The sequence below is a fragment of the Typopeltis vanoorti genome, chromosome 24 (genome assembly GCF_054136105.1).
Source record: "Typopeltis vanoorti isolate ZY-2024b chromosome 24, IOZ_Tvanoo_1.0, whole genome shotgun sequence".
In the NCBI taxonomy this organism is placed as follows: Eukaryota; Metazoa; Arthropoda; class Arachnida; order Uropygi; family Thelyphonidae; genus Typopeltis; species Typopeltis vanoorti.
In genome coordinates, this window is record NC_143572.1 from 10,021,440 (window position 1) to 10,044,076 (window position 22,637).

A 22,637-nucleotide genomic window follows, 5' to 3' on the forward strand; every position below is an offset into this window, starting at 1 on the left:
GAAAAGCCTTTCATATCTGTATTTGCTACGGTGTATTATCCTGGCTTTCTTCCACCGTATTCTATGGCAGGTATCCAGCGCATGGTCAGCAAGACCAGAGTGGCTGTATTAGTGAAACCGGATGTAGTCCTTGTGTTCTGAAATTCTGATATTTGCTGTCCTGCCTGTTTGGCCAAAGTAGGACAGCTTACAGCTGCAAGGGACCTAGTATACCCCAGGTAGGTCTTTTTTCTTCTTCCAGGGTGAATTTGATTCTGGGGTGTTGGTTGTTTAAGTGTGTTAAGAAGGAGAGGAGTGCATCGGAGCCATGTGGCCAAATAGCGAATACATCATCATCACATAGCGAAGCCAAATGGTTGGTTTTTGTGGGGCAGAGGTTAAGGCTTTCTCTTCAAAAGTCTCCATATAAAAGTTGGCCAAGGGTGGGGAGAGTGGAGAACCCATGGCTGTCCCCTCTATTTGTTTGTAGAATTTTCCTTGCCAAACAAAATAGCCTGAGTTCATTGTGAACTGAAATAAAGCTGTGATATTGGGAGGAAATTTAGCTTGGATTAGCTCTAAGGATTCTTTGAGTGGGACATTTGTGAATAAGGAGGAGACATCAAAACTGACCATTATGTCAGTGTGTTTGAGTGTAAGGTTTTCTATGCTGGCTTTGAAGTGGGCTGAGTTTTTTATGTATGAAGGTGTGTTGCCACTATAGTGTGAGAGAGCTTTGGCCAAATGTTTAGCTAGTTTGTATGTGGGGGAATCAATGCCATCCACTATGGGACGTAATGGCACATTTTCTTTGTGAATTTTTGGGAGTCCATAAATACGGAAGGAGCATGGAGTTATATGGTTTTAATTTGTTGGTGATTTTCACAGGCCAAGAAGTGACCTTCTTAAGGAGCCTGTGGAGTTTTCTAATTTGTGAGTTGGTGGGATTGTACTCGATAGGGAGGTAAGTGGCCCAATCTAACAATAGAGATTTCAGCTTACCTGTGTAATCTTTTTGGTTCAGCAATACTGTGGCATTCCCTTTGTCAGCTTTGGTGATTATTATTTTCTTGTTTTTCTTTAATTCTAGTTGCGATTTAATTTCTTTACTGGGCATGTTGGTTTTAGGGCGGTTTAGCTTTGGTCAGAACACAAGCTACATCCAGTCTAATATCGTTGGCAACATGGCTTGGAAGGTGTCAAATCCCGCGTTCAATCCGTATCATGATATCCTCAGCAGGTATTCTTCTGGGCGCAATGGCAAAGTTGTGGCTACATGCGAGGGCATCGAGTGCTTCAGGTTTCACACTGAGTGATGACAGGTTAACTACCGTTTCGGTAGGAAGTTGTGGTTTCGAGATCGCGTCCTTTTTTAATTTTTCAAACTTTTTAATATGTCGATCTCGTACTTTTTTTAATTCTTTCTCCGCTGCAGTGCACGAGATGTCGTATAAAATAGACCAAATTTCGTGGCTTAAGGTGCTTGAAAGGTCATCTTCTAGTGCCTGTATAGCTGAGTTAGCTTCACTCAGGAAACGGCGAGTGGCGGCAATTTGTTCTCTGAGTAAGGCTTGGCTGGCACGGTTGTAAATACGAAGTGCCTTTTGCGAAGAGAAACGGTGCTTGAATTTCACACAGTTAGAAATTACCTGGTTATCCCAGCAGCGCTTCAGGAAGGCGTGACGATTCAGTTTTCTTGATAGCTTCAACTTCAATTTGTCATCCATCACCATACACTATATCCGAGGCACCTCGGAAAAAATCACAAAAATCCTAAAAAAACATAACTTAACTTCTTGTTACAGACCATATAAAAAATTGGCATCCCTTATTCGCCCTACTAAAGACCAACCTCTCCCCCAGACCTACCTGGTGTATACCAGGTCCCTTGCAGCTGTAAGCTGTCCTACTTTGGCCAAACAGGCAGGACAGCAAATATCAGAATTTCAGAACACAAGGACTATATCCAGTTTCACCAATACAGCCACTCTGGTCTTGCTGACCATGCGCTGGATACCTGCCATAGAATACGGTGGAAGAAAGCCAGGATAATGCACCATTGCGAATACAGTTATGAAAGGCTTTTCATAGAATCAGCTTCAGCCCTAAGAAACAATCCAAACCTCAACAAATTTGGCTGCATGAGACTTCCTCAAATTTGGGAAACCTACATCAGAAGACCTTCAGCCCAATCGCCCAAGAATACCAACATTGCCCGCTAGAGGGCACCATCAGGACTTAAGGAGAAATAACAGCTTCATACTTTTTCCTCACTTATTGTTTTGTTGTGCCTACGTGCACGTGTCTTGTACTTAAGTTCTTGAAAATGGCAACGTGATGTTGCCGAAATATAGAAATATATTAAAATTTATTTTAATGTATATCCTAGTACTTTGTAATTTCCTTAAATAATATAGTGAAAATGTATGACCAATGTCTAAGCCTTTCCACAAGAATTATGGAGATGTCTGTGTAATAATAATGTATCATTCACACATTGTGGCAAAAGCTATAGACACATTAGTATCATGTGTGGATTCGAGGAGTGAAGAAAAAGGAATCTGGTATTGTGATTTTTTTGAACAGAGATTGCTGCTCTTGGAGAAGATTAGGTGATAAGGGTTGTTGTAGAGAATGGAGGTGGATGAAATGGAAGAGGAAGAAGTAAAGGTTTAATAGGTTTGTAGTTGAACTATGAAAGGATGTTGACTAGCTGTTATTCTTACTTTTATGAGCATAGAAGAAAGTGGAGTAATGAGGGACACCAATTTGGAATGACATTCATTGAGCTATCTATAGAGGTGGCATGACTATCTCACAGATTATTTGTGGGATAGTTATTGAGAGTAAGACTACAAGTGGAGATCCTCAATTGTCTGGTATCAGACATCATGAATTTTTAGAGCAATTTTTATTGAAAACAGCATTTTAAGGTAACCCAGATTTGGGATTTATACAAGTTTAGTAGCTATACAAATAAAAAGTAGTAAGTTGATCAGTAAAAGGCAGTTTTTCAGAGGCTGTGGATATGATCTATTTCTTGTAGGAAAAGCTAGAAATGAATATGCCCAAGAAGAGATGATTGCTTGTGTGTAGAAGGAAGAGGATAGATGAAAGAACAATGCCTTCATCCTATATTGTTAGGAAAGCTGAAAAAAAGATTGGTTTAAGATATTGGTTGCGGACATTCTTAATGTTTGAGCAAGATTTTTTCGACTGAAGTATAGAAATCAAGTATGCCATCATCAAAAAATTAATATAGTTGGAATTTGAGGTCTGAGAAAGTGATTTGTGTAGAAGGAAGAGGATAGGTGAAAGAACAGTGCCTTGGAGCAGCCTATATTATTAGGAAATTGTTAGGAAAGCTAAAGAAAGGAAGCCATCCACCATGACATTAAATAGCTAGGGAGGAAACCAGCTACTCAACTACAAACAATTAAAGGCAGAGCATAGGAAGATAGTTTGAAGGGTAGCTCTCTATCTCAACTCTGTTAAATGCATTAGAAATGTTCAGATTGACTGCACAAATTTTTCCAATCTTTTAATAACCCATATCCAGATATGACTGATATGGACAAGGAAATCTGCAACTGAACTTGAGAGTAGTAATGGCCTCTAATTAATTGGAAGGTTTCTGAACAGTCGAGAAGTTGATTGTTAATGATTTTCTCCATTATTTTAGCCGAAGGATTATAAGAATTGAGAAAAGTGAAAGTCAGTGAAGCAGCATGATCTTTAGATGTTCACACTTGACCATGTCAACTTATGTGAACTAATTGAAATCCACCTAATGGCCTCTGTTCTTCTAAATCAAAATCTTACAATTGATAATTCACTTAAGCCAAGTTGAAGATAATAGATAACTACAGCTGTAAAATATCTTATACCTGCTATATTTTTGGAAATATTGGTAAGAACTCATGCAGATTTTGGCACGTTTTTTTTATGTTGAGCCCATACATGAGAGGTTGGTGATCAACCTATTGTACATAGTACCGTATATGGGTAGTGGGTTGGGAAAGGAGAAACTTGTTTACATTTTGATTTAAAAGCCTATATATTATATTTCTTTGAGAAATACATCAAGGGGAAGACTGTTCCACAGTACAGCAGCAGCAGGGATGAAGGAGGAGGAAAAGAAACTTGTTCTGTGGGTTTCAAGGTGTACTGTAAAAGGGTGTTGCGCAGCAGCTGTCCGTGTTCCACCGGTTCCAATTGCTCTCCTGTGTATTGAGTCAAGCATTTTGAGGAGCTTTTAGGAGCCCAACTCTAAATGTAAGAGCAATATTCAATAGCTAGGTGGATTAAAGTTAACAGCTGTTCAGAGGTGAAGTAACATCTTGAGCAAAACAGAAATCCTAGTTTTTTGGAAGCTAAGGCTGCAATGGTTGTGATGTGTTTATGCCAGGAGAGGCTTTTAAAACACTCAGGAAATTCGAGTGTTTTAAAAAAAAAATAATATTGGGGGAAAAAACAGCAGGTTCTTTTTTGTGAGAAATAAAATAGAACTGGGTTTTGCTAGCATTGAAATTGATGAGGTTATCTGAACAAATTGGAGGGTAGTTTGGAGATCAGAATTAAGGACAGTGGTGGTGGTTGATGTTCTGTAGATTCAGGTGAGTTGTATAGAGTAAGGTTGATCAAATGAAAAGGAGGAATGCTATGTGCTGTCATCTGCAAAATTGTGTATTGGGTTGGAAGTCAACTGAAGTAGGTCATTGATATACAGAAGGAAGAGGATTGGTTAGAGAACAGAATCTTGTGGAACCCCAGCATTAATTGGATGGTGAGAGAATAAGGAACCATCTACCATCACATATAACATGCATCCAAACAGCAGCACCCTAACACAGTCCAAATGATGATGGGAGTTGCTTAGCAAGCCTTTTTTCCAGATCCAATCAAAAGCTTTGGAGATATCAAGAGATTTGCCAAATTTCTCCATGGCATTTGTCTAGAGATGGGTGATATGTGAGAATAGATCTCCTGTTGATTGGCAGCAATGAAATCCATACTAGTGGTCGCTTAATAGCTGGATGCCTTGAAGGTAGTGTAGAAGTTGGGAATTGATGATTTTCTCCATCAATTTCCTATCACTTTAGATAGGACTATGGTTAGGTGGCAGTGATTTGTCACCCTTCTTGGGAATGGATTGAATATAGGCTAATTTCCAGGCTGTGAGATAGATACCAGTAGAGTAAGATAGCATGTACAGGCAGCATAGGATAGGAATTAGTTCTGGTGCGCAAACCTTCAGGACAATTGGAAGAATGCCATCAGAGCCTGGAGACTTTTTGTGTTTAATTTGGACAGTATTTTTCTGATCTCTTTCTGGCAGAACAGTATAGGGACATTGTATGTTGGGCAGCTGGAATTGTTAGCATTTACCATTATCAGTTATTGTCATTGCGTGCATTGGAGGCAAAATGTGAAGCCAGAAGATTGGCTTTTTCTGTCGGTGATGATGCAATAGAGCCATCTGGGTATGATAGGAGCAGGAATTAGTGTTGGGCAAAAGTTACGGCCGATAGCTTTGTCAAGAGACCAAAACGCACAACTGCCATTTGGGCAGGCTGCAAGTTTCCTACTTTTTGCCCATTCAAATTCTGTTTTGGAAGCATTGATAGTTTTCTTGCATCTATTTCAGGCTTAGGTACAAGCATTGAAAGAGATTGGAGTTCTTTATGCAAGCCAGTTGTGGTATGCTTGATTATTCATTTGTACAGCCTTGGCACATTTTTTGGAGAACCAGGGTTTAGTTAGAGGATGACAGTTCAGAGAAATGTGAGGAATGTATCCATGCCAGTGAGAATTACTTTGGTGATAGATTTAGTGCATATGTTTGGATTGGAAGACCAGAGGACAATATTATTTATGAGGGTGAGCATGGATTTGTTGAGAGCACATTTTAGTGATCTGGTTGCTTTTTGTAATCGAGTAATAGGAACAGAAACAGTGGTTGATTGAAAGGCATACACTATAGTTTTCTGGATTTTGCAGAAGCATGGGTTTGGATATCATGTTGGTGGACTGGATTAAGAACTAAGGTGGGGAGGGGTGAGTAGGGAGATTACATGTGTAGTGCCACAGGGTTCAGTGCTGGACCATTGCTGTTAGAATTTTGTGGCAAGAATGTTGTCACTGCACTGGATTGTGGGGAGATATTCAGTTGTTTGCAAGTGATTTGAGGTTTTGGAGGATTGTTGATAATAATGTTGATACTGTAGGTGTTCAGGAGAATTTGCATAGGCTAGGAGGGGTGGGCACATGAATGGAGATATCAGTTTGATGCAACTGGATGTCAGGGTTTGAAAATTGGGATCCACAGATTGAACAGTGATATACATTTTTTTAATGCTTTACTAAGTTACCTTTTTTGATATAACAGAAGAGGAATCTAATACTATTCTTCTGTGTGGTTGAAACTAAAATGCATCAACCCATAATAACATATAAAACTATGGAAAAACAATCCTTCAGATTAATGACATTTTTCTAGAATACTTTCTTTCAAATCTTTGGACCCTTCTGATTTGCCAATGCAATTTTTTTCTATGGATGGAGCAATTTTATAATTTTCATATATTTAATGTATTTCTTTACTACTTTTATTTCTCACAAATGGCTTTCTTTTCCATTTCTGTCAAATCTTCAATTCCCTCCACCCTTAGTGATCAGATGCCACTTATATAGAATATTCTGCTATTACACATCTTTAATATAAAATTTAGTTTTAAACAATACTAATACCATGGTCAGTAGCTTTCTAAATGAAGCAGCCAGCATGGCTGCTTCATTTAGAAAGTAAAAATATACAAACAGATAGAGGATACTGCTATGTGATCTCTGCTCTTATTTCCCTTAGCCAATTTCTATATTGAAGATTCTGAAAGGCATACTCTTGACTCTGCCACTCCTGAATCTTCTGACTAATATATGTTAATGATGTGTTCTCCATTTGCAATTCCTTTTCACTTCAACAGCCAGCAACCAGATTCCATAGGCCAAATTACCATTGGCTTTCCAGATATTTTAATTACATCATCTTCTCAGTGGTACTCCTTTCATAGTTAAGAAAAAACCTACTCATACAGACCAGTACTCACATCATCATTTCCCACATACACACGCACATGCACCAATATATATGGTTATATATAAACTCTTATTAACAGAGCCAACAACCTCTGTACTAACCAGATTCCCTCACATCTGAACATAACCATATTTCTTACACCTTCACATACACCCTCTGTCCAAAAAGAAACCAAACTTTTCGAAAATAAAAGAAACTAGTGGTGCCACCTGTTGTATCTTTTTTTGTTGTCAAAAGTGGCAACCTTCATTGGTGTTGTGTCAACTGTTTATGACATTTGTTTCATTACAAGCCAAGTTATAGTGCCAAGAGTGACAGTGTGTTTTGACGAAAGGTCGGAAAATGAGTTTCAAACAGAGCTGCAATTGACTTTTATGTTAAACTTGGTACAAGTTTTACCAAAACACATCAAATGCTTCAAAAAGCATACTGTGATGAATGCTTATCCCATACTCAAGTTTACGAGTGGTTTGAGAGATTTCAAAGTGGTCATAGATGCTTGAGGATGACGAAAAGCCAGGCCGTCCAAAAACTGGACTGAGTGAAGTTAACATCCAAAAAAGTGCGTGATTTCATTAAAGAAAACAATAAATCTTCCGTGAGATTGATTGAAGATGAATTGGTGATTCCAAAATCAACTGTGCAGAACATTTTGACCAAGAGTTTGAACCTTCGTAAATTGAATTCGCGATTTGTTCCCCACAAGTTGACCAACAAGAAAAAAAATGTATCAAATTGAACACTGCAAGGAACTCATTAAAACTGCTCATAAGGACTCAAACTTCTTTGAAATGATCATTACTGGTGATGAAATGTGGTATTTTGCATATGAGCCCAAAACAAAGCACCAGAGTGCTGAGTGGAGACCACCAGAAGAGGGGCATCCAAAAAATAGTCGCTTAGAGAAGTCTGAAGTAAAGACAATGCTGATTTGTTTCTATGATTCCAAGGGCATTATCCACAAAGAATTCGTTCTGCCTGGCCAAACGGTCAATGGTGAGTTTTATCTCGAAGTTCTGAAGCGATTGATAGCGAAAATTCATCGCGTACAGCATGAATATCGTGATGCAGGTAGCTGGTCACTTTTGCATGATAATGCACCATCTCATTGTTCGAACATTGTAAGACAGTTTTTGAGCAAAAACCAAGTTTGTCTGTTGGATCACTTGCCATATTCACCTGATTTAGCACCCTGTGACTTCTTTCTCTTCCCCCGACTTCATTTGCTGATGAAAGGAAAGCGATATGACAATTGCAAACATTCAAGCAGCAGTAACCACGACCCTCAACAGTATCCCAAAAGCCGATATAAAAAAACTCATTTAACGAATTAGTTGACCATGCCAAACACTGTATCGAAGCTGAGGGAGAGTATATTGATTGAAATAAGTTATTTGAATAATTATAATTGGCCTGTGTTTTATTTTCTATCAAAAGAAGAACAATATGGTTACATTTCTAATATAATTAACAAAATACTTGGGTCTCTCTCTTTCAAAATATAGATTGCTGCAATGCTATTATCATTCCCTATAACTGGGGTATCTCAGGAAAAAATAGCAAGAACTTTAATATACTTTCTGTACTGCATTATCTTTACCTCCTAAAAACCAACTCCCATCACTCTCCGTTCCATCATCTCATTTTCCTTTTACCTTGCAGTGTCGAGGGTTTATTAATCATTGGACCTCAAACCATTCACAGGATAAGCTGGTCAGCCCTACATCCGGTGTATCCTATGTTTTGTGGGGTGAAAAACCCCTACTGCCAAAGACCGGCTAACTTGGCTGTGGCTGAGGAAGATCTTTCAGTTCCTCACATCACCGACGGGAATGGAACCTAGGACACTCCTTCCCCAGGCATATGGTTGCGAAGCGCACAGCCACTAGGCTAACTGTGCGGCCCTCTCAGTTCCAGCCGTATATAAATTCCTTCTACTTGCAAACCGACTTTATAGACAAACCAAAAAAAAATCTACCAATATCCATCTTGAAGAACACAGGATTCCACTTCCACAATTATGGTCACTAAGGTCTAATAGACTATACCTTAGACACCCTGCACAGAATCAGATGGAAAAAGATTACTCTGCTTCACCACAATAAGCACAAACAGAAGAAACGTTTTTTAGAATCTTCAGAACTATACAACCTCAATAAATATGGTTGTATAAAACTTCCAAAGATATGAAAAACTATTTCTTTGGTCTGCCTGACAACCAAACAGTCTATAACAAACATCCCTTTTTTTTTGTGGAAGTGGATTCTTGAAGAACACAAGAATCCACTTCCACAATTATGGTCACTAAGGTCTAGTAGACCTTGGGCACCCTGCACAGAATCAGATGGAAAAAGATTACTATGCTTCACCACAATAAGCACGAACAGAAGAAACTTTTTTAACAATCAGCAGCAGATCTTCAGAACTATACAACCTAATAAATATGGTTGTATAAAACTCCCAAAGATATGAGAAACTATTTCTTTGGTCTGCCTGACAACCTAACGGTCCATAGCAAACATCCCTCACAGGACTTTAAAGTCTGATTAGTTCACTTGCTTTAAGTTGCATGTGTGCACATTAAAAATTTTAATAGTATATCTCCAACAGTATTTCTGTGATAGAAAGTATTGGAGTCATTAAGCCATTGTTTAATTCATTCTCAGTTTTCATTCTATTAAAATGAATCGTTGACCATAATTAGCTGAACTTGGTATCAGAAACATAAACTTCAAAAACTGATGGAACAATAAAAGAAAGACATGATTAGGCAGACGTGTTGAACTGGTTGAACTGCCCATCATCATAAAAATCATTAAGATTTGTGACCCAAGGCAGAAGTGAGAGAGCTAAAAATGTATATGTAATATGTAGGCTAAGACATGTATGTGAAATGCTGCTGAACAATCTATTAACTGGGAGAACTGTGGTGCTTTAGAAGATCTACCTTTTACATGTTTTTTGCGATCATAGTTTAAACCTTAGTTATGAACCTGTCGTGGCATTTATCAACTGAAGAGTATGCTGGGTTCTTCACGATGATATTAGTTGTTGGATGGGAAGGATATTGACAGTGCATAGGAAGTGTTTAAAAAATACTTAAATCTTGTAATATCGGAATATGTCCTTGGAGTTTGAAAATGAATAGGGTAGAAGTGAAATGGATGTGTAATCTTATTAAGCAAGAACTTTGTAAGAAAAAGATGAGTGGAAGGAATACCATGTGCATAAGAATGATATCAGTTATGAAAATTATAAGGAGCAGGCAGAGGAGAACTGTTGTATGAAGTCCAAGAATGAAAAAAAAAACTGGTTCTGCAAGCTAGACAGTCCAAAAGATTTCTCTCATTATGCTGCAAGTAAAAGGAAGAATGAATATGAAAAAATAATTCTACTGATGCAGGTGACTAATGAGTAATCATTTTGTTAAAAGCTATCGACCTGGTATATGCAACATTGAACTCACTGCTACCTCTTCACTGTATGAGCAGGAGGTACTAGAGCCATTGCACAAACTGAATGAGAGAAAACTGCAATAGGAACTGATGAGATATCAGCACAGATGCTAAAAGAGTATTCAGTTGAAGTGGCTGTTCCTTAGATCAGGCTATATAATTTGAGTCTAAGAATAGTGAATATTCCACAAGTGGAAAGTTTAGATTACCATACATACTTTAGGTAGTGCAAAGACTGATATATCAGACTATAAACCTGTCATAATCTCTGGAGTGGTGGTGAAATTTTTTAAAAGTTAGTTAAGAGTTCGCATACAGAAACATCAGTCTTTTTACTCAGCGGTAACATTATTATAGAATGTGAGCAGGTTGCTCAAACATGACCTTTCCTTAGTAAACTCATGCTGTTGACAGAGAAATTATATTTTGCAGTAAACAGCATGAGATTACTGCAGGAAGGTCATGTTTGAGCGACATTCTATAATAATATTACTATTGAGTTAGACAAGGAGAATGGATATACCATAATATTTTTGGATTTTGCTAAGGCTTTTGACAGAATACAGCATGGAAAACTGTTACATAAACTGGAGAATGTGGGATTGGATTGTAAAATATTAGCATGGATAAGAGGTTGGCTAACTGACAGATATATAAAAGTGATGTATTGGAGGATGTGAGTCTGCAAGATTCACATCCTCCAATGCAAGATCCTCTGTCCAAAAAGAAACCAAACTTTTGAAAATAGAAGAAACTTGTGGCGCCACCTGTTGTATTTTTGTATTGCCAAAAGTGGTAACCTTCATTAGTATTGTGTCAACTGTTTATGACATTTGTTTCATTACAAGCCGAGTTATAGTGACAGTGTTTTGACGAATGGTCGGAAAATGAGCTTCAAACAGAAAGCTGCAATTGACTTTTGTATTAAACTTGGTAAAGGTTTAACTTAAACGCATCAAATGCTTCAAAAAGCATATCGTGATGAATGCTTATCCCATATTCAAGTTTACGAGTGGTTTAAGCGATTTCAAAGTGGTCGTGAGATGCTTTGAGGACGACGAAAAGCCAGGGGCAAAAAAACTGGACCGAGCTATGTTAACATCCAAAAAGTGCGTGATTTCATCAAAGAAAACCCGAAATCATCCATGAGATTGATTGAAGATGAATTGGGGATTCCAAAATCAACTCTGCAGAACATTTTGACCAAGAGTGTGAACCTTCGTAAATTGAATTCGCGATTTGTTCCCCACAAATTGACCAACAAGAAAAAAAATGTATCAAATTGAACACTGCAAGGAACTCATTAAAACTCATAAGTACTCAAACTTCCTTGAAATGATCGTTACTGGTGATGAAATGTGGTATTTTGCATATGAGTCCGAAACAAAGTGCTGAGTGGAGACCACCAGAAGAGGGGCATCCAAAAAAAATTCGCTTAGAGAAGTCAAAAGTAAAGACAATGCTGATTTGTTTCTATGATTCCAAGGGCATTATCCACAAAGATTTCATTCTGCCAGGCCAAAGGGTCAACGATGAGTTTTATCTCGAAGGTTTTGAAGCGATTGATAACAAAAATTCATCGTGTATGGCATGAATATCATGATGCAGGTAGCTGGTCTCATCTTTTGAACATTGTAAGACAGTTTTTGAGCAAAAACCAAGTTTGTCTGTTGGATCACTCTCCATATTCATCTGATTTAGCACCCTGTGACTTCTTTCTCTTCCCCCGACTTCATTTGCTGATGAAAGGAAAGCAATACGACACAATTGAAAACATTCAAGCGGCAGTAACCACGACCCTCAACAGTATACCAAAAAACGATATATGAAAAACTCATTTAACGAATTAATTGACCATGCAAAACACTGCATCGAAGCTGAGGGAGAATATATTGATTGAAATAAATGATTTGAATAATTATAATTGGCCTGTGTTTTATTTTCTATCAGAAGTTCAGTTTCTTTTGGGACAGAGGGTGTAAGATAATTATTGGTGTGCCACAAGGATCAGTCCTTGGTATTTATTGTTATTCAATATGTACATTAATGACATTGGGAAGGATTTGACATGTGGCATACAGCTATTTGCAGAATGATGTGAATAGACTGAAATTGTGGGCATGTGAAAATGGCTACAGTTCAATGTTAGTAAATGCAAAGTCATGCACTTGGATTAGATAACCAATGTTGTATTGTATTAGTGGGGTTATGCTAGAAGAAACTGAATAGGCTTGAGGATCTTGGAGTTTTAGCGCACAGGAAGTTGAAGTTCAAGGACATATAGCAAAACTTGCAAATACTACTCAGAGAATAATTGCAGTGCTGAAGCAAACCTTGACATGTAAAGATATGAAGTTATGAAGTTCTTTTCACCACCTGTGCCTTTCTGAAATCTGACATAGCCTACCAGGGAATGTCTAATTTAGTATTCTCTGCTTTTGACCTTTCTGGCTCCAGGTTTCTTTGCTCCATTCATTTGTTGCATTTACTGGTCTTCAAACATTGATAACCACTCAGACCTCTTCACATTCCTTTCCATGAAACTTGACCATCCCCCCCCTCCTCCTCCATCCACTCCCGATTCAAATCCTCTGACACTTGATGTAAGCCACCTGCATTATGTTAGTGGGAGGCTTGCATCAAAGCCTCCCACCCAAAAACCAAGGCTATAAAATTATATTCAAGTGTACAAAGGACAACTCATTAGCTCTTGAAGATGCCCTTTCCTAGGACTTCAAGCTCTTATCACTTCTTTTGCTCCTCTAATTTCTGCTTTATTTCCATTAAATCTTTAACAAGAATGATGTGAGTTATACTAAATGTACTAGTAACAAATTCTGAATCTAATATCAAAACCTGCTAGAAACTTTGAGTTACCTACCATCATGGAAAGTGGGAATGGCAGCAGATTTATTATTATTATAGCCTCCAGGGAATCAGCCAACTCATCGTGGGAGGTTCATTCAGATGGCAGCGAATCTGTCATGTTGAATCCTAAATTCTTAGCACTCCTTGCATTAACAACATATTCCAGTAATGCATTTGATTCACTACAATTCTCTATGTAAAAAATCTACTCCTCACACTCATCTTCACCACACTCTTATACAACTTTCAGGGATGATTTATGGCTCTTCTCCTCCCATTCTACTCTTTTTATATCCATTCTGGATTAATCGGATAAAATCCCCTCACTAACTTAAACCAAACTCTGCAGTCCATGTTTCTTCAACCTCTCTTCACAGCCGGCATTCCAGAGACCTGATATTGTTTGTCATCTTCTCTGGACCCTCTCCAGTGTTTCCACATCACACTGAAAACCAAGTGACCAAATCTGAGCACAGTAATCCAAGTGCAATCTGACCAGCACTTTATACAGTGGCACAAGCACCTCCTTATCCCTACATATTAGAGTACTTCATATTTTTCTGGCACTACAATATGCAGTCTTTACAACACTTGCAATATGCCTTCTTAACTTCAGTCTGCTGTCAGCCATCATCCCAAATCTCGAATTTCATCTACAGCCTTATATTTCTGCACTCCAAAATGCAACCCTTTGCACTTATTAATATTAAAACTACAACTCCACTCCTTTATCCAAGTCAAAAGTCTATTCAGATCTTCCTGAAGGGAATTAATATCAGCAGTGCTATTTATAATTCTCCTCAACTCTGCATCATCAGCAAACAACTGAAGGTACCTGGTCAGTCCACTTGATATATCATTTACAAACAAGTTAAACAGCAGGAGCCCAAGAACAGAACCCTGGGGCATGTCACTGGTTTCCCACCTTTTTTTAGACACCTCTCAATCATACACAACTTGCTGTATCATTCAGAGAGCCCATTTCTGATCTATCTAACCAGTATACTCTCTATTCCCATCGCCTGCAGCTTGTACACTAACTTATCATGTGGCAGTCTATCAAACTTGCAAAGTCCAATAATATCACTGCATATGATCCTCTTATCCAACACACTCATCATCTTGTCATAAAATGCAAGTAAATTGATAAAACAAGACCTACCCTTTACAAATCAATGCTGACCATCATAAAGAATACTATGTTCATAAACCCAATCTTGTATTTTATTCCTAACCACTTTCCTTGCCTACACCTTATATTCTTCATGGAACCAATCACCACCAACTGTTTTGTATCTTCTCCATAGCATTTTCTTTTCCAACACGACTTGCTTGATTTCATTCCTATTCTATTTATTCGCTTAAACCTTTGTGTGCAGTTATACACTGCTTGTGTCAGATAATGTCTTATGAATTTCCATACACTGTTTTCTGCACAGCTCATCAACCAACATATTGATGCTAGCTGACTAGTGAGCTTTCCATAATCACCCACCATACACTTTATCACATATGTCCATTTTTGGCAGTAACCTTTTCTTGTTTCATCACTTCTCAAACAAGTACTTTATGGTCACTCTTGCCAGCTATCAGCTGTGTCAATAGCTCATTAACAACTACATCTTGTGAAGTTTCACCAAATCCAAAATACTAAAGCCTCTAGTTGCGTACATGCTGCTTAAGATTTGTATCCCTCAGAAATTCAACAAACTCATTCTCCTTGTTTCTGTATACTATCTCCTCCTTCCATTCTATATTCACTTTCTTTTTACATGCCCAACCAATTTGCCTAAACATTTTACAATTACATTTCACATTCTTTTATTTTATTTATTATTATTATTTTTTATGTAGCTCCCACTCACAAAAGATTTATTTGTAAACCTATTGTACATTCATGCTGTGGATGATCTAAGGATTTTTTTTTTCCATTTTTTATTGATTTTACAAACATTTTATATGCACACACATACGAACCATTGAATTAGAAACTTTTATGCAGATATACATAAATATCACTTACACAACTTATATGCAAAATACTTAGTCACATGTTCTAGGCAACTATTTAAGAATGCTGCTGCTCAGTAATTGTCTATAGTGTTCATCATTATTGTAGGTGCCTGTCTAGCTGGAGCCACAATTTGAAAACAGCACAGCTGAGTGGTTTCTCAAAAGGTGAGATATCCAAGGTGTTTAATCAGTGGAACGATAACTCACGTTGCTTGTCTTTGAGACGTAACTGTCATCCTAATAAGATAGTCTGGCAGAAATGAGAAGGCTTGAACGGACAAACAGAACTTCCTGTTTGCAGCAGTTGACTGAAGCATTTAATGAAGCCTGTTTCTGACCCATATCTCACTGAACTATGCATAGAGAATTGAAGAGGATTGCTATTGGCATTTACATCCAACATACTATTAAATAAAAGTTTCTAATTCAGTGGCCTGTGTGTGTGTTGAGCCCATACATGAGAGGTTGGTTAATCAACCAATAGTATGTTAGTACTTTCTGTATATGTATTTGTATTTTTTACACTCTAGAAACCAAACATGGAACATTTTCAAGCCACTTCAGACCTCTAATAAGCAGGGGCGAATGCTGGTCTTGAAATTCATGCTTGCGCTTGTTATCATTCAGGGAATTAGAGGTGTGATTGAAGTCTGATTACTGACCATTTAAAACTATGTACAGGTAACCCTCGTATAATGCGGATGTTAGGTTCCGCAGAAATGCCACGTTACATAAATCGCATTATGCGAGTCTCAGATCACATAGAAAAAGTAGGGTTCTGAAGTATGTTCCGAAAAAAAAGTATGTTCCGAAATCTTTTTTTTTTTTTTTTTTATATATATAAACAACTGACATATCCAACAAAAAATATATTTTTATTTAATTCATGTAAGTTAAGAAAACATAAATTATGAAACAAATACATAGTATAAAAATTACAAATTGTACTTAAACTTCATTGCACATAATGCATAAATGTTTTAGGCAAAATAAAAGAGTGCATATTTTAATCTTTCATAGCACGAAGATTTGAGGATTGGTTAATAAACACTGGTTTTGTCATGTAATCACCTGATGCATTACTATAAAACAGTAGAGTAATTCTATCTTTGGACACTTTGAATCCAGGAGCTGATCTTTCATTTTTCAAAATATAGGTGCATTTTTGCACTTTTTTCCCTATATAACCTGGATTCATCTGCATTGAACACCTGGTCTGCACTATAAATGTTTATAAACTTTGAGAGTTTTTTGTTTAATAAGATTTCCATCCATAGGAATTTTCTTTTGAGGTGCAATCTTCTACCGAAATCATTAGAGATTTCTCCATTTTTCCATTAGAATATCGCGTATATGAGCAACGCGCTTTACACTTATCGTTGACCCAGCAATAAACACTTTCTCGGATTTTATGTTCATTTTGTTTGATTGTTTGAATTGTTGATTCATTTAAATTCAAAGTCCCTGCAAAAACTTCTGGTTTTTCTCCATTTTTCAATCTATCCAAGATTTTGAATATTTTTCTTCGAGAGAAATTAATTTTGTTTTCAATGTTGGTTTTTCCCATTCATTGCAGTTTGTGGCCATTACTATAAAAATAATTTTTTACACAAAAAAGCAAGCATTACATATTTTATGTAACTCACCAGAAAATAAAGTGCTCAGCTTGAGATGAACACACTTATGATTTTTAATGCACTTTCCTGGCAGAAACGATTACAATTTTCAACAATAAACATTTTATACGGCAAACAATTGAGGTACATGCGTGCTAAAGGGTATTTTCCCCTAATATAAATTCGCTACTTATAATTACATGCGGGATACAAGCAGACACAAATTTAACGAAAATAAAATTTGATTTTTAAGTCTCGCGGTGAAAAACATATGAAAAGATAAAGGGTTACTACAATTTGTAGGCCATGTTTTTTATCGGAACCGTGTTGTATTAGTACCACGTTCAACAAGGGTTACAACAATTTTGGTCCATGTTGTATAAGTACCGCGTTATACGAGGGTTACCTGTATTTAGAAATTTATACATTTAATCATACAAATACAACATTTATTTTACAAATGATATTCTATCTTTTTCAATTTAGCTACTTGAATACAAATTCTGCCCTAGAGTTCTTCTTTATGACCTGGTCAATAACATCGTCATAAAAAGTTGGTTGTAACTTAATTTTCCCAAGCAACATGCACACTTGTAAAGGCTGGCTGAAGCTCACTGGCTAGAGCTACTTTGACTGTGTATGGCCCGTGTTTAAGCAACAGGGTGAGATGATGTGGAGGGAGCAGAAATGGCTATGCTATGGAAATCACAGTGCTGAAGCGAGGACCTGGATGCTCCCACAACCAACCAAGCCAAGATAGCTTGACTAGCGTTGGCCTTTGATACACAACGCAAAGCTCAATTATTGCTGCGCAAGCTTAAAACGTCTTCTGTCTACAAAAATAAAAGCCTAAATGGAATGCTTATAAATGCATGCATTTATTAACAATGCTTGCGCAGCAAGCATGGAGAATTCACCACTGCTAATAAGTTGTGTGATGGTCTCACACAAGCATTGAAATTCATCTCCCACCTAAAGACGTGTACAAACATCCATGCCCAGAACTGAATTCTAATCCTACAGCTTATTGGTTAGAGAGTGGATAATGCTGGCAACTTGGCCAACAAGACCAACTAAAAATAAAAGATAAAGTAATGACAGTCAATAATAAAGATAATAAATAAATACTAAGTACAATAAAAGCTAATAGAAAAATAAAGATAAATATAAAAGATAAAATAATTCAAATTCATAAATTAGTTAGTAGATATATGAAGATTATGAAAATGAAATGTAACCAGAATGTATGTTTTTACTGCTATAAACATGTCAACATGAAAAACGAATTCGAAAGGAATGAATGAACAGTGATATGTTGCTTTTATATTAGTTGTAACACACTTAATTATGATACAAAAATGATGTAATAGAGAATTATCACAGATGACATGAATGGACAAAATTTTATGTGCTGTATTTTTGAAAATATATATATATATGTTTGAAGAAAGGATTAGTTAAATTTACAACTAAATAAATTCATGAAGAGTCATTTAAATAAATATAACTTCTTAATATGCAATATTCGCATCAAACCTATTTAGAAAATATCTGCATTTGTCATATGTTCTTGACAACATAATCCACTTGTTTACTTGTTTTAATATGTATTAAATATACTGTTTTAATTTTTCAAAACAATAGTTTATTACGGACTAAACCAGATATATCAGACAACAAAAACAATTTTTATGTGTGTGTGTGTGTGTGTGCGCACTGTAAAGATATATCTTAATTGCAGCTATCAAAAGAAAAAAAAAGCATGTAATGGATAAGTATTACTGTTTACTAATAATAATACAACTGATATAAATACTTTAATAAGAATTAACTAGCAATCATAATTTATTTAGAATATTTTTATATTTCAGTGTCATTCTGGAATTCTTGGCGGTGGCCATTATGTATGCTATGCTTGTAATCCTAATAACCGGTGGTACTGTTATAATGACAGTAGTTGTCGAGTAAGTATAGCTTGGTAAGAAATTCAATATTTTGTTTAAAATTAAATGCACAGGTATTTTTATAATACTATTTAAGTATTATAAAATGCTATGGTTCAACTTGGGAAATTCTGATGAATGAAAATTAACAGTAGAATTTACAGTGCTAGAGATTTTATTCTGAAAAGACAAAGTGGGGATAGAAAAATCTTGTGATATTATTCTCCATGCATACTGAGTAGTTAATTCTTGCCAATCTTTGATTCTTCCTTTTAATTTAAAAAAAAAAAGTGAAATGTCTTTATTTCAAACCAAAAAAAATTCCTATATCCATTCAAAATGTGAGATTAAACAAATATACAGCCAATTTAAACTATTTAAAGTGTCTAACTACCGACCGATCAATATCTCTGGTATGGTAATGAATATTTTAGAGAGGTTGGTAAGAACTCGCATACAGAAATGGGTAGACAAACATGCTATACTCTGCAAGGAACAGCATGGGTTTACTAAAGGAAGGTCATGTTTTAGCAATTTGCTCATATTTTATAACAATGTTACAGCCAAGTTGGATGAAGGGAATGCATACACTATGATAATGTTGGATTTTTCTAAGGCATTTGATAGGATACCATACAAAAGGCTGTTGCATAAACTGGAGAATATGGGATTGGAATATAAACTCTTGACTTGGATCAGGGGATGATTGACAGACATCAAAAAGCAGTATACATTGGGTGTGAATCTGCCAGATTTAAGGTGACCAGTGGTGTACCTCAGGGTTCAGTCCTTGGGCCATTATTGTTTAATCCAGGGTTTCTCAAACTTTTCCTAATGGAACACTTCACAAATCCTGAAATTTTAACGGAACACCATGGTTAGAGTTGGGTATCATAGGTCTCATTATTATTATTATTATTATTATTATTATTATTATTATTATTACCTGACACCTCCAGGTAGTCCAAAGACTCATTGACAGTCTTAACTTCTCCACTATAAATGCTCACAGTTCTACGATTCCTTTTTCGGAATCTACTATTAATATTCTTCTGACTGTCACAACTAAATAAACTTCGTAAGAACAAAATTCCTCCCTCTGCGTTTTTAAACTTCCATTAGTTCTCTGTTGTTTACTCCCCGTTACTTCGATACCAAATGCTCTCTCTGTCAGCTGTCAATCACCCATCAAACTCTTTGGTGAGCATGTGCACTCCATGAAAGTGGCAAGCAAGAACTTAGGTATAATGGCTGATGTATCGTCTCCGTTAGTGTTATGAGAATGTCTTTACAAAACACAGCACTTAATAATTTTAAATCACAATAAAATTTCTGAAAGTAACACAACTATCCAAATCCAGTAAGTATATAAATTTTTTAAATGCTTAACATTTTATTTTCACAAAATAACATCAATAACGGGCACATCGCAAGTGCCAACCAATACATATTATGAAACCAAAACTAATAATGTACTAACATAAACAATTTGTAAAAATGTTCATAATTTTAAATTATGATTATTTTTACAATACTCTCCCATAATATACCAGACTGCCCATAATAGTCAAATTTTTACATTGGCAGTGTATTCTTATACGCATCTGACACTGATAATGGATGAATTTCATCTTTCGAAGATGGGCAAGAGAGGCTAGTTGGAATGTTAGTTACCTACTGGTACATAGTATGTATATTTTACTAGCCTAATCTAAACAAATTTTGCTGCCTCACACTACCAAAATTTAGGAGATTATCATTATAGCTGAACAATTAAGATACCCTCACAGCACCCATAAAAGGGCACCAGTTAGGACATCGTGATTATGTAATTTTGAATCCATCCTGCGTGCTTTCCAGCAGTTGCGCCTTTGTGCATGTTCTTGTCATAACCTTGTGTCTATGAAAATACTGTGATAGTGAAGGTGAAATATCAGTTAATAATGTAATGAAAAGTATTATCCATAGATATGTTTCATCCTTGAAGCAAAAACGTGTTATCTTTTAGTTACATAGTGATCAGCATTCATTTTAGAAATTGCAACTTTACAACCGTGTTTTAACTTTTATATGGAACATTTTGAGCAACATGCTCTAGATTCCTCTCCTTTAAAACCCAAAGTCTGGCTTAAATACGTTGACGATGTTTTTGCGATCTGGTCCCATGGCCGCTAGACACTTTCCTTAGCCACCTAAACAAATAGCACAAACGCATAGAGTTCACAATTGAGATTGAAAAACAGAACACACTTCCGTTTCTAGATACACTTGTCACATGTCTTCCTTCTGGCAGTCTTTCCTTCACTGTTACGAAAACCGACACATACTGGCCAATATATACACATAAACTCCTACCACCACCCAACACAAAATCTAGGTGTCATTAATACTCTAAAAAACAGGGCTTTGAAGATCTGCTCCAGTGAACAGGCACTGAAAGACGAATTTAAAGTTATCAGTAATACTTTTCTAAAAAATGGTTACAGCCAAAACACTGTTAACAAAATTCTCTACAAGACCTCGATAAAAAAACAAAGATAAACCAGACTACAATAAAACTATAACCATTCCTTACATTAAAGGGACATTAGATAAAATAAACAGAATGCTACAAAAATAAAACCTCAAAGCCACCTTTAAACCTCCTGCAAAATTAAAAATCTTACTCACTCCTCCGCTGGTCCACCCTGGAGTATACTGTATTTATTGCACCTGTAATATACCATATATAGGGGAAATAGGATGCACAATTCCTATCAGACAAAAAGAACATAAACGACACATTAAATATAATAACTATGGTGAAGCTGGCCCTTCTGATCATGCCCTGAACACACAGAATTGACTGGAAAAGCACCAGTTGTTTACGTTACACCAAAACATGGTATGAACGCAAATTTAAGGAAGCCTGTGAGATTATTATCAACCACCCCAATCTGAACAATAATGATGGTCTAAAAATCCCAAGCATATGGAGGGCAGATATTCGACTCACAGAACCTTCCTCTCTAAGAGCTAACTATAAACAGGACTATAGATAATCCAGGATCCTAAATCAAAAATAACAATTGTAATGCCAAAAATAGGACATCATTGTTACTGAAAGAAAACTATCCATTAGAAAGAATGTTTGCTCATGTTATCTTAAATAGAATTTAGTTTGATGTAGTTTCTAAATAATTAATTAGTTTGTATTTTTTTTTCCACTTGAGGTCATGCCAGTAGAATAACTGGTGACCAAATCATTGTTTCCTCAGCTTGTCCTGTATATTTGTATATGCTCCAGATGATTATTATTATTATTATTCGTGATACCTCCAAGGAGTCTGAAGACTCATCGCGAGAGGACGCCTACAACTGTCTCAACCACTACACCGAACCTCTACTACGAATCAATGCCATCTACCGCCCACCTCCACAACTAGTATTTTTTGTCTGTAAATTGTGTGTGTTCTGAAGGGCCGATTTGTCTGTATGCGGGATGAAAAACACGAGTTTCCGGGAGAAAGAACCCTGCTACCTCCGTATGAGATCGGCTAACTCACCTTCGATTGAAATCGTTCAGATAAAGATTCCTCCCATCATGACGAGAATCGAACTTAGGCTTATGATGATCTTAATATGAAGATCAAAACGTCGAGAAATTAAAAGAGTTATTTATAACATG

At 36.5% G+C, this 22,637-nt stretch overlaps 1 protein-coding gene across 1 annotated transcript in view; it reads left to right on the plus strand.

Moving 5' to 3' along the window:
* Usp32 (Ubiquitin specific protease 32) overlaps nucleotides 1-22,637 on the plus strand; it is an 808,142-nt gene that overhangs the window by 748,866 nt on the left and 36,639 nt on the right. Inside the window, exon 33 of the mRNA XM_090413901.1 lies at nucleotides 18,899-18,991. Within this exon, the coding sequence (XP_090270027.1) occupies nucleotides 18,899-18,991 (93 nt within the window). The remainder of the gene's footprint in view (nucleotides 1-18,898; nucleotides 18,992-22,637) is intronic.